We start from the raw sequence: 13,359 nt of genomic DNA on the forward strand, positions 1-13,359 counted from the left end.
GTTTTCTATTCTGAAAATTTTAAAACCCAAATAGATCGAACCAATTTCTAGTGGCATTGAAGGGATCTGTATAGATTTTGATGGCATTGGAGGGATTTGCTTTAAATATAACTAACGGCGTTAACTTGAAACTAATGGCAATGACATTTAAGGGATTAGAATTTAAATTTGATGGCATTGAAGGGAAGCTATAAAATCTGATGGCATTGAAGGGATTGGTATAAGTTTGGATGGCATTGAAGGAATTTTCTCTTGTTCCGTTCCGTCGCGCTTCTCCGTACGTTCCTCGGGTTGTCTTTACGCGGGGAGTTTGGTGTTTGCTTTCGCCGGCGTGTGTGCGTTGCATGTGAGCGCATGGACTCGCTGTGGTGGCCAAAAGAAGTGGGGAGTCGCCGTGTTTCCATCCACTTGTTCAGGGATAGGCAGGTGACCCAGTGTGGTGCTACTGCTCACCGACGGGGCCAGGGCTGTGTGTGTGGCCCGGTCTAAGGCGTCTTGTCTTTCTACCAACTCGATACGAAGAGCCAAACGGGGTCTACCGTACCGTCCCAACGGCACGGCAGTTCAGCCCAAAGTTTCCAAGGACGCGTCGGCGTCGCTGAGGGTTTTGCGAATGTTCTAGACTAGTTCCTGACACTCAAAAAACAGAGGGCGCAAAAAAAAAAACGGCTCACTGGCTCGTGTTGCGTGGTGCGTGCCTCGCATCTTGCTCACTGGCTCGTGTTCGACTTCGATCTCATCACAGCTTTCGCCTTTCGGCAGTGGAGTCCGCAGGAAATCAAGGCAGCCTGAGCCAAATTCATGATGAACGGAGATCAACTTATAGCTACTGTAATTCACATTTAAAAAGATTGTACAAAAGCAAAGCAAAGCATATGCACGCAAGGCCTTGCATCCTCCGGTCAGATGCTTTATTCGTCTCCTGCTAGAATTGAATTAATTTCCGAGTACTTCCTACTACAAGGTGATCGAGCATAGATACAGTTTGGCTGGCACTGGCAGGACGGTTCAACCGTTGAAGCCAGAGGCAGCATCGAGGAGGACGCGAGGTGGCGGAGGCATTCGATCCGATCGATCCTCACAACTTCCTGGTGCTCTCGAGCCTGGTGTATCCGAGGACGCAGCTGGCGTAGGCCACGTTCCGGAGCGCCTTGCCGTGCCACTTGCCGACGGTGGCGACGCCGGAGCGGAGCGCCTTGAGCAGGCAGTCCGCCGTCCTGACCACGCTCCTGACGCCCATGGGCAGCGACAGGTAGGGCGCGTTGAAGAGGTGGGACTCGAGCGTCGCGGCGGCGAAGGCGGCCGCCTGCTGGCGCGGTTGCCGCGGCGAGGAGGAGGAGGAGGCCACGAGCGTCCGGACGACCTGGCGCGCGAAGCCGGCGCCCAGGGAGTGGCCGCAGACGCAGACGTTCTCGGAGCCGAAGCGGTCGATGGTGGCGCGGAGCGCCTGCGCGGCGCGCGCCAGCCTGGCGGAGCCCCGCAGGCTGTTGCGGGCCAGCAGGCGGAGCTCGTCCTCTACGTCGCGGCGGATGGTGGGCGCGCGCAGCAGCGTGCCCCGGAACGCGATGACGGCGCTGGGCGCGCCGCTCGGGCTCGGCCCCGGCCCCGGCCTGCCGCCCTGGTGGTCGCGCTCGAAGACGGCGCCGAACACGGAGCCGTCGCGGTCGTCCACCAGCTCGTGCGCCAGGCGGAAGTGGAACGGCTTCCACCACTGCTGCGCCACCGCCGCCGCGTCCCGGCGCTCCTGCCGCTCCAGCTCCAGCAGGTACACCGCCTCGATCAGGTACGCCATCACCATCCGCCTGTAGTCGTCGTCCCTCCTGCAATGCGCACATCCATCATGAGAATCGAGATGAGCACACGCAGCTCTTGTCTTGTTGAACTGAGATGAGCACACTCACCAGCTCGTGTTCGTGAGCTCTCTCCATGTGGTGGCAGTCGAGCAGGGGAGGCTCGCTTGCTGCGCCATTGCCATGGCCACCGCCGAGCTGATCCTCCGATGGACCGACCAAGCGACCAGAGAGAGAGAGAGAGAGACGCGCTGGCTTGGCTTCACACTGGTCTGATATCTTCTTCCTTCCTGCCTTCCTCTGCTGTGCTGCAGCTGCCGTTGGGTGTCGTAGGGAAGGCGTGGCAAGGGAGGAGCGCAATTTATACCCCGGACCCGGAGCGCAGGGGTGGCCAGGAAGGAAGGATCACGCCGAATTTGCTTAGCTAGTGGAGCAAAGCCTTTGATCCATTTTTTTAATTGCCGGGGGGGAATAAAGGGCAGAACAGAGCGCGATCGGAGCCCGTCCCCTCCTCCTTTCCCCAGCGGCAGTTCGAGAGGACTTTTAGACTGAATCGACCGGATCGGACGGAACGCACACGGATCGGACGGATCGGCGTGGTGGATGGCAGGCAGCCAACGCGACGCGAGCGCACCAATAGTTGCAGCCAGGCTGCAAAGGTGGGACGGGCGAGGGGGAGGGGAGGCACGCGGACCGCGAGTAGACGGACGGTCGGACCACGGCGACATGCGCTTCCATTCCCCGGAGGAGAGCATATATTCGCCCCGGCAACGGCTGGAGCGCTGGACCAAAGCGTGCACCGTTCCTGCAGGCTCAGCTGCCTCAGCGCGACGACGATGGCGACGGGACTAAGGAACGAATCATTCATTCCGCGTGGGCGTATGACAGGTAGGTCAGGGTCGGGCGCGCGTACGACACACACACAGGTTAGGCAGGCGGCCGTGTCGTCCGTCCACAGCTTCACGGTCACGGCAGCAGTGGCTGGTATCGCCAGCCGATGATTAAGATAGATATTTAGCGCCGTGACCCGGCGGTGAGAGCCAACGAGGTTAGACCAACTCCAGCAGACTCCCTCTCCGTATCCCTAAAACGCGCGGCCGACACATTCTCTCTCCTCTCCGTATCCGTCGCCGTTTCCAGCAACACTCCCCATCCCACTCCGCATGCAGTCTATGACACCTGAGGCCCGCCAGCAGGCGCGCGCGCACGCAGAGAGCTGCGGAGAGGAGAGAGAAAGTGTAGAAATGGGGAGCGCAGGGACACGGCGTCCATTTTGCGGAGAGGGATGCGGAGCCTGCTGGAGCGCGCAATAGTGCCTCAGACCGTGCAAAATGGGGATGCGGAGTGGGATACGGAGTATTGCTGGAGTTGGTCTTAGCATGCCATGTGCGCCAGGCACGTTTTGCACCACCACCGCTGGTAATAGCGGAGGGAATCCACGTTCTGCGCTCCTAACCGGGGAATTTGTGCGCCGTAATCAGTGCTTAATCCGGTCTTAGTCCGCTCTGCGTGCTGATTCGTTCACACTCACTGGTGCTGCGCTTTCTTGCCTGCCTTTGATCACAGTGGACGTAGACGTGTGATCCATCGGGTGACCCGTACGCCGTCCTTCTTGGTGCGGGTGCTTTGGGCTTTGCCCTTTGGGCGAGCCAACTTCAGCCCTCAGCCGCGGGCCCCTTGGGGTCTGTTTGAGGGTGACCCGTTTGTTCTGGGCTTGGGTTAATCAAGGTATTACCTTTCCTTTTTTTCTTAGGCTATTTTTAATGGGATTTTCCTAGCACTGTTACCAAAAATGCCTCGTGAAACTAAAAATGGAACAATGCCTCTCAATCAAAGATTTACTTCACTATTTCATAGACTAACATACCAATTAAATGTTGCAACTCAATAACCAATAGAAATTAGTAAAAATATATGAAGATAAAACAAACCATTCTCAGTGGAGGTTTCACACGGTTTTCATGACCTTGGAAATGAGTCGACATAGTTTCAATACTATAACATGTCATAAAAAAAACTATTGTGGCACACTATTAAATGTGCATGAAACTACTATTGGGAATAGCCTTATATATACATATACTAGCAAAGTGTCTGTATGTTGCTATAATTTTCTTTTATGCTTCAGTATAAAATATAAAACACAAAGATATGCGTGTTCTATTGGTCAGGTGGGTGTCAATGTGGGTTTAGATCCAAAAACTTTGGTTTGAATCCCCATTTATGTATAATTTTAATATTTCTACTATTAAAATATAGGGACCACGATGACGGTGGAACCCATGAAACCATGAAAACGGGTGTTTTAATATAGTACTCCCTTCATCCTCTATCTTAAAGTCACGAAGATTTGTCCTAAGTCAATGTTTGAAACTTTGATCAACAATATATATAAAAATAATTATTTTTAAATTACAAAAATTATATATTGTGATAGATGCTTTAATAATAAATCTGATAGTTTCATTTTTATTTAGACAATGTTTATGATTATTTTGTTATTAACTGTCAAAGTTAAAAAATATTTGACTTAGGATATACACTCGTGATCTCAAGATAGAGCGAGTAGACATAAAAGAATCTTACGGTTGCACCTTGTAGAGCTAAAGCCGGTTATACAAACTAAAGTACAATCATGCCGTTCTCATGCTCTACCCCTCATGAACTACAGTTTTCTAACTTTTATTAAGCTATAAAACTTTTAGGACGAACACGATCAAACAGATATGCACTTAAAACATAATCTATGAAAATTTTTAAAGCTAATTTGACGTTGTTGATGTCGATGAGTCTTCCTATAAAGTAAACCTAGTTTCAGATAAAATAATAGTGATCTGCCTTTTATAACATAGCAAATAACATTTTTTATACGTGGAACCAATTTGGGAGGTGCACATAATGGTGCCCCCGGCTTAGCGAAGAAGTCTGCAGGATTCTCGCTTCACTTGGGCTTCCATTATTTGTACTGTAGTATTCTGTGCACTTGCTGCCCGAGAATATGCCTTGCCGAATTAATCATTGACGTGAGATAATGAACAGTTTTGGAATGAACCATCTTGGTTTTTATCTATCTTCACTGCGCTCATTTCTTGAAATTGAGCTGAAGTGATTCCTTGACCTTGAAGAATGCATTTGTTCCGGATAGCGATATTATTCCTCTGTTTTTCAAGTACCAATGCAAACTAGTATTTCCACTGAGACCGTGCACAAATCCAGTCCATACGTCGGGATCAACAACTGATCCATCAGGTTAAAGAGCAGAAATGCTATGAGGCTGGTGCCAATGCAGCCTGTAGTCATGTTGTGTAAAAATTATTTAATCCCCAAATCCATCAAGGCAGGAGAAAAAAATATACTCAAAATACGTAAAGTCAGTTTCTATACAACATAAATCATTGTCCATTGCAATAAAAAAAAACGGTAACATAAGAACTTATAGATGAAGACATCTTGTATCAATATGAGAAATCATCTATTAGTATTGAAGCATCAAACATCATGTAGTGTAACATCTCAATTTTTCTACTGCAACATGAGAAATTATCTATTAAAACAAGATCAGGTACCACAACATCACAAACTAACCACTATGACATAACCCCCATAGTTTTTCTAAGCCGAGCATGGAGCACCGTACCCATAGAAATAGGATTGGTTTTCAAGAGCGTAGTTTAAAAGTAAGCATGTGAAATGCTATTTTCAGAGCTGCTTGCACCCAGCATCTTCTGTAAAAAATCTAGGCGCAATTCAAAATGCACTGCGTAAAAAGCAATGCCAGGCCACACTCATCTCTTCAGCGTGGGGCCTAAACTCTCTCTCTCTCTCCTCCATTATTTATAGTCACTTTATGGTGGTTCTGGCAGTCTGGCTCAGCCTTTTATTTGTGTTTGTTGTTTTTCTCTCACTTTTGTTTTCTGTGGTTCAAACTCTTCCTTTTTCTCATGTCATATGGACTGGAGAAGCCATGCTCCGCGCCTAGGCACACCAAGTAGAGCGTGGCAGTGGTGGCACACAGGTGAGCAGCAAGGCGGCGGTGGCGGACAAGTGTGGCGCTTGTGGGCCAGTGTGGCTGCGCGGCAATGGAAGGCTCGTGCCGGCCAACGAGCTCATATCTTTTCTTTTTTTTTCGCTCAAAAATTATTTTTGAGGTCAGTTGCTTAAAGGTCTGTTTAGAATCTCTAAAAATAATAGTTAGCCGCTAAACAGTCTAACTAAAGCCTCAGCGAAATGTTAGCTTAGATCCCAACTAACAATTAGAGAATCTCTAAGAAACTAGCCAAATTGTTTTTAAAGCTAAATTTAGCTATTATCTAAAGAAAAAACATTTTCAACAGACTCTATAAATGACTCTAAATTTAGTAGCTCACCATCCCGCCTTGTTTGCTCTCTACTTTTAGATATTATATCTTACTAGCCATCCATCCTCTAGATTTTACAGTCTGTTGGAGTACTCTAACATTTTCTCTATTTTAGAGAATAGCTAAATCACTAAATTTGGCTAGTATTTTTTGGCTAACCTCTTGAGATGCTCTTGATTCATTAGCACCATTGACGCAAACAGCACTGACGTTTGCACCCGCATGCGATCGCTTTGCTCTGCTGCTAAAATATGTGCTCATCACTCCTTATCACCATGAGTTAGACGGGCTATAAGGATGCGTTTGGTTGCGGGACAGCTAGAACAGATATGTCTCTGGTGTCCTCTCTCGCCTCTCTAATTTTGAGGGACAACTGGGGACAACACTGAGATAGTCATGTCCCAACACTTAACCTAGAACCAAACAACTTAATTTGAGAGATCGTCTCATTCCATCCCATCTTGTCATTGCAACCAAACGCACCCTAACAGTACCCTCTCACCGTCCCTCCCCCTCAGCCAAGACTCCAATGGTGCACGCTCGTGCTTCCCCTCAAAAACGTGTGCAGGCTTCCCCATCCTGTAAAAGGGAGTCTTTAACTGCGAAATTTAACTATTTCAAATTTAATTACCTGATAACAATATGTATTATATTACTATAAATATGATAGTATTTTTTAATTCCAAAAGTTAATATAAAAGGTTAAATATCACAGTTTAAAAGTAAAAAGAAAGCTGAATAAGGAGAATGGTTAGAGAGAAGATAAAATAGGGTAAGAATAATTGAGATGAAGATATTTATAAATATTAATAAAAAGTACGAATAAAGGGATTCAGACGGAGGGATGGTTGGAGAGATCCTTAATGGCGCAGCCAACTTTTTTTGTATTTTAGCCATTTTAGGTTTTTTTTTTGCACAACTATGTTGCAGTTTCATTTAAAAAAATGGATCTCACCTCGGTGTCATCATCATTGACGCCGATATAATTGACGCCAACTTTTCCTACGTACTAGCCGATGTGGCAAGTCCTAAAGGGTCGGCGCCATAAATCTTTACGAATATTATAATTTACGGTGTTAAATAGTGTTTTAAAGATCATATGATTGACATCCTTACCGCTAGCGAGCAGCGAGCACTCGGACAAGGGTGAATAGGTCGACGCGTGCGGCCGACTGCCGTTTTGGGTAGAGGCGTGGGGACGCTGGGAGGGGTGGCGTGGGCGCTATGGCACTTCCGTATATGTCTGTGTGTAAGGCTGTGCCCGAACCCATCCAAACTTCTATAAGCTGGTGTAGCAGGTAGGTTTATTTGGCTTTCGAGATTGTAGAAGCTGTCTTGTGAAGTTACCCAAACCACTGTCAGTCGGCAAAAGGCGTGGGGCTTCGCTTCCGTTAAGAAAAAGAGAGAAAGGTGTGGAGCTGAACTAGGGCCCCAATGCTGGGCATGATCTCTCTCTCTCTCTCTCTGTGTTTTGGGTAAAGAAACAGCACACAGAGAGCTCAATGCAGAGCTGGGACTCCATGGGGGCGCATGTTGATTAGTGGCGAAGACTTGCAAGTCATTTCAGCACGTTTTGCACCGCCAATCACCGGAACATATTCACTGCCGCCTTGTTAATCCCGTGCTTTCGACTACCAAGCCTTTTTGTCTCTCTTTGGCTCTTCTTTAGTAAAAAAAAAGAAAAGAAAAATAGGAACGGAGGAATTCCATTGTTAGGAAGATTTGGAAATCGGTAGCTTTGCTATGCTTTTAGCCGGGCAGGATCCGGTAAAACGGATGGTTTCCTTGGGTAGTCTGCTTGTTCATGGACGCCAGCCCAGCCCGGCCCTTGGAGCCAAAGCCTGAACCGAAATGCACATGCGTGAATAGCACTTTTTTGGGGAGCAACGTCTCAAGAACGTAAAGACAGTTCAGTCTTCAGTGGGTTACTTTATTTACTGCTTGAGTGGCGTGCTGGACCGACATATCATAAAAGGTTTAGGCAGCGCACTATACGTTTTTTTTTAAAATTCTTTCCATATTTTAAGTAGACCATATTTTGGATGCCTCGTGAACACTACTGAAGGCCACTAGTTGCTTGCTCCTGGGTCCTGACGATCGTATTGAATATAAACATGATCACAGATCTAGTAATAACTGCGATCTACCCGGAGATAACCTTGTTTATATCTAGTGGCTCTCTCTCCCTCTTTGCTTCACTGTTCTGCCGCTACGTCAATCACCTGATGTGACTAATTAGTCGAAGAATCGTTTTACCATCTGTCGCCTTTCGTGGTCAGGTGTGGTAAGGAAGAATCAGCCTTAACGGATGAAATGGCTGGACGTGATGTTCGTGACATGGGAGAGTCAATGTAAGCCGTGGAAATATCAAATATAGTAGTAATGCTTATCCCACCTTCCGATCCACGAGATCGATGCCTCGAGGAAAAAAAAATTCACAGAGACGCATAGCAGACAACATGCATGGTAGAGAGAGAGAAAAAAAGCACATCTACTAGCTAGAAGCTGGTAGGAAGGACCGGGTACTCGTTTAAGCTAGACCAAAGGAGCCGGCCGAGAGGGATAGAATCATCTGGTAGCTAGACAGCTATGGCGCACTGGAAAGAGAGGGCTATCAATTAAAGGCGAGATCCGTGCCAAGTACTTGTTCCTGTTTATCATCTCATCATCAGATGTGTAGTAGTGATATTATTATTTTTAGCGAAGAATATGTGCAGGGGAATATTTGCGATGCTTGGGTGTCTTATAAGATGGCTCAACTCCTATTCAGTAATAATAAATAATTAGCAAGAAGGTTTTGATGGAAATGATCCTAACTATAGCATCGGCAATGGTCTTGCGTCCGGTGAATAAATAAACATTGGTAATATTCGACTAATACATACAACGGTTTAATTATATCATATAAAACTACATTAATTAATTAATTGTAGGTGTTTGGTCGATAACTATCTTAGGCCTTTTTTGGATACGTACGCAGAGCACACCAACTCATCCAACACAGATTAAGTCATAGGCATCCAAACAAACAATTCCGTATGTGGGAGTCATCAAAACAAATTCCTTGTGTTGGAGACATTGTAAATGCTTAGCACATCCACTTCGCCAAGACCTTCTCCTAGTCTCATTGTTCATCTCTCCACGGCAAGTAGACGTTTTACACGCCTTGCCAAGACGTTCTTGTAGTCTTAGGCTTCTAGTTATAGGCCCTAGCCTCATCGTTCATCTCTTCACAACAACTAGATAAGCTTGGCATGGCTAGCTGTCGTCGTTGGCAGATATTATGGTCCTTTTCCTTTTGTCTCTAGGTGTTTTCTTTATTATGTTATCCACTCTTCTACAAATACATAGACCCATAATTAACCTGTCAACTTCTCTTTAAAAAAAATGATTGGCTACGATATACATGATTCACCAGCATAGGCGGTGTGATTTTCCCTCGTTTTGGCTAATAGCTAAAAGGATACACAAACATCACGTACCTCTCCGCTAGCGAAAATTTATCTACATTGTAAATGAACGATGACTTACTCTCTTCACCAAAAGTTAGCAGCACAATGTAGCGGTTAGAACATGATCTGTATGGAATTCGACCTCTAGCTGCGTATAAACGTCACCAGAAAGCCAAATGCTTTTCCAACTGAGATATTAGTGCAAACATTCCAATTTGCATGACAACCACATGATGGGCAAAAAGTGAGTGAAACTGGGGAAAGCGAAAGGGAAAACGCAGCAGCAACACATAATTTGGGCCCGACAGCACATCGCAATTTAAAATTGGATGGGTCCGGAGACAACGCAAGTCTTTTTGGTATGACTGGGACATAAGTTTATTTTTTTGCATCTGGTGGATTGGAGAAATTAATTTATTCCCCATAGAGAACATAAATGGTCACTACCCATTTTTGCTAACAGCTATAAAGGATTAAGTATGACTTTTCGTTATATCTTTTTGGGCAATATCTACTAAATCATTAACAGAAATATGCAACATATCTAATTCGACTGACATCTTTTTTTTTTGTCATTCTGGTATGCCATACTGTTACGAGTTAACTGTTGTTCCAAAAAATTAATTGGCTTTTATGTTTCTTGGGTGAGATGTTCTAGAATGTGCTGGCTGGAAGATATCAAATGAAGATGCTGGTGCAAGAGATCTCCTGGATGCCATCGGGGAGTCAGAAAGCAACGGCTCGTAAACAGAGCTCTTATTCTTGGCTGGCGCTGTGGAACCGGCTACCATCATACTATCTTTGTCTGATCTCAACTGAGACTCTAGATTCAGCAGGGTGTACATTGGCCCCCGTGAACGCTCGGCCTTCTGAAGAATGTTGATCACGCTAGGTCTGTATGTATATCTGAAATATTTCAGAGCCAATACAGGACCCATTCCAACTCCACTGATCAACTGGAACAATGACACATTATGGTCAATACGATTCGATGAATGCATGCATGAAGCCTTTACAAAACCAATAAAAAAACATCTAGCAGAACTTACCACCAGCGTTATCCAGTATGACGGTTGTCTGCAAAGGCCGAACATGATAGTGTACATTCCAGAAGTGGGTATACTGCTGATAAAGAAATTGAGGACATAGAAGGCAATGAGGTTTCCCCATATGGCCAGAAGTTGCACAGATGTGAAGGAACTGCAAGTGAAAAGACAAATAAGGACCACTGACAAATAGTTCTTAGTTAGGAGGATAAAGCTTTTCTAATTCGTACTTCATCTCCAACGTCACAACAAATGCCTGCAACCAAATGCTTCCTGAGAGTGCAACCATTGAGAGCTCCTCCATCTCGCTTTTCTCATTAGCATATGCATGGATGGTTATTAAGAAAATAATGATTGCCTGCAATCAAGAAAAAAAGAGAAAACATACACATTAACTGGATGAACAAAAACCTACTAATTTAACTAACTTCAAAAATACTCAGTTCCTGTATTATGGGTCATCTGCTTGAGTATATGTCAATGCGCACATTTCTAAGCATAGTCAATGAGTCAATAGCAGGCTTAACTGAGGTATTTAAGGAAATGGTGAAGCAGAAACTAGTATATAAGAGCTTTGCAGTGTTTGAGAAAAATATAAGAGTTTTGCGTACACTTTTTAAAATAATTGTGAAGGCCATACAAGTAGGTAACACGAGTGATTGGTAGCTCTAACTGGTGTCTTGAGCTAAATAAATCCAGGGTTCTGGATCTCAGAAACCAGGCCTAAGGTGCTGTTCCAGAGACCAACTGCTTGCAGTTTTTAACTGATCCGATTTGTTGGTCAGTTTTTTTTAGAGTTTTGTTAAATTCTTCTGGTTTGGTAATATCTAAGCAGTATGTATTCCAGTAGAATTTTGAGCTCTTGTGAAAATGTACAAACAACCTGCCATGGCCAATGAGGGCCTGCTACAGTGCCGCTACATCAGGGAAATGTCTCCTGAAATCCTCCAATTGAACCCAAGTCGCATCAGCTGCTGACTGTCCCAACCAGTGTACCAACAGTTCCCACACACCTCTATTCTTGCGGGCCTTGACAATCTTCTCAGGCTGAGGAAGGATGTGACCATGTAACAGAGGTGGTAAAGGTACCACTGCAGTCGGGGGAGCGCCCTCATACTTTTTTAGCAACGAGACATGGAATACGTCATGTATCCGGGCACGAGGTGGCAGGGCCAGCTTGTAGAAGACTGTCCCAATAACCTTCAAAACCTGATATGGACCGTAAAAACGTGGCCCCAACTTAGATTGTGTTCCAGTGCTGTCCGCTGTTGCAGCCGAACCCAAACCCAATCTCCAACAGAAAAATGCACTTCCCTCCGGGACTTGTCTTGGAACTGTTTCATCGTTAGCTGAGCTTGCACTAGTCTTTCCTTGATCTGAGCTATTAAATCATCTCAATCCTGTAACTGCTGGTCAATGGCAGCCACCTGTGACAACCCAGGCTGGCAGGAGATAATAGTTGGAGGCTCACGACTAAAGACCACCCGGAAAGGCGAACATTGAAGAGCTGTCTGGAAGGAAGTGTTATAGCAGTATTCGACCCATGGTAGCCATTGTAACCAGGTGCGAGGTCTGTCCCCCGCTAAGTACCGCAAATACATCACAATGATCCTGTTAGTGACTTCAGATTGGCCGTCAGACTGTGGATGAAATGCTGAACCCATCTGCAGCTTGACCCCAGCCCTGGGGAACAACTCAGTCCAAAATGTGCTAGTAAAAATGGGATCCCGGTCACTAACAATGGAGCAAGGGATACCATGGTGCCGAACAATATTCTCAAAGAAGGCTTTAGCCACAGATGATGCTGTATAGGGGTGACTGAGAGGCACAAAGTGAGCATACTTTGAAAATCGGTCCACTATCGCAAGGATGACTGTTTTACCTCCCACTTTTGGAAAGCCCTCAACAAAGTCCATTGCGATATCACTCCATACCCCCGAAGAAACCGGAAGGGGCTGCAACAAGCCTGCGGAATGAAGATGTTCCGACCTATTACGTTGGCAAACAGAACAGCCTTTGATGAAGTCCCGGGTGTGCCCAGCAGCAAGGGAACTATAGAAAGAAGCCCTCCACCTGTTAAGTGACTTTTCAATGCCCTCATGCCCCCCGCCGTGGACTGCAGTTAGTAACAGGGGCCATAAAGAGGAGGCATCTGGTACAAATATTTTGCCTTTGTACAGCAGTAAGCCATCAACCTCCGACCAGCCTTCCTTTGCTGTTCCTGCAGTCAATTGAGTTCGAATCTGGGCCACCTGGGGATCAGACTGCATCTCAGCACGGAGAGTATCAAATAATTCAAAGGATGGCGAAGAAATACTGTAAGAGTCCAGCACGGCTTCATCTCTTCTAGATAACGCGTCAGCTGCCCCATTAAGTTTTCCAGGTCTATATTCCACTTGCATGTCATACCCAAACAGTTTGCTTACCCACATGTGCTGCGGAATGGTGGACAACCGTTGATCAAGAATGAACTTCAAGCTGTAATGATCAGTGCGTATTGTAAAGGGCCGTCCCCATAGGTATGGCCGCCAATACCGGACAGCTTTGACCAATCCAATTAGCTCTCGTTCATATGCTGGCAGTTTTTGATGATGAGGTGCTACCGGTCTGCTAAAGAAAGCAATGGCCCCTTCTTGATGTAGAACAGCCCCAAAGCCAACTCCCGACGCATCACAATCCACTATAAAGTGGCGGGTGAAATCTGGCATCTGAA

The 13,359-nt window shown here is 46.0% G+C and overlaps 2 protein-coding genes across 2 annotated transcripts in view; both read right to left on the reverse strand.

Moving 5' to 3' along the window:
* Window positions 1–828: 828 nt before the first annotated feature.
* Window positions 829–2,108, reverse strand: LOC100282659 (triacylglycerol lipase). The gene is made up of 2 exons (NM_001155567.2): window positions 1,902–2,108; window positions 829–1,820 (listed from the first exon to the last, which is right to left on the reverse strand). Exons 1-2 carry the CDS (start codon window positions 1,967–1,969, stop codon window positions 1,079–1,081), a joined length of 810 nt encoding a protein of 269 aa, NP_001149039.2. The 5' UTR covers window positions 1,970–2,108; the 3' UTR covers window positions 829–1,078.
* A 7,817-nt stretch (window positions 2,109–9,925) lies between these two features.
* LOC103633369 (phospholipid-transporting ATPase 2) overlaps window positions 9,926–13,359 on the reverse strand; it is a 46,591-nt gene continuing 43,157 nt past the window's right edge. Inside the window, exons 23-25 of the mRNA XM_008655071.2 lie at window positions 10,877–11,004; window positions 10,650–10,800; window positions 9,926–10,556 (exon numbers count right to left, since the gene is read on the reverse strand). Of these exons, the coding sequence (XP_008653293.1) occupies window positions 10,221–10,556; window positions 10,650–10,800; window positions 10,877–11,004 (615 nt within the window). The 3' untranslated portion in view covers window positions 9,926–10,220. The remainder of the gene's footprint in view (window positions 10,557–10,649; window positions 10,801–10,876; window positions 11,005–13,359) is intronic.

Source organism: Zea mays, chromosome 7 (genome assembly GCF_902167145.1).
Source record: "Zea mays cultivar B73 chromosome 7, Zm-B73-REFERENCE-NAM-5.0, whole genome shotgun sequence".
NCBI classification, from domain to species: Eukaryota; Viridiplantae; Streptophyta; class Magnoliopsida; order Poales; family Poaceae; genus Zea; species Zea mays.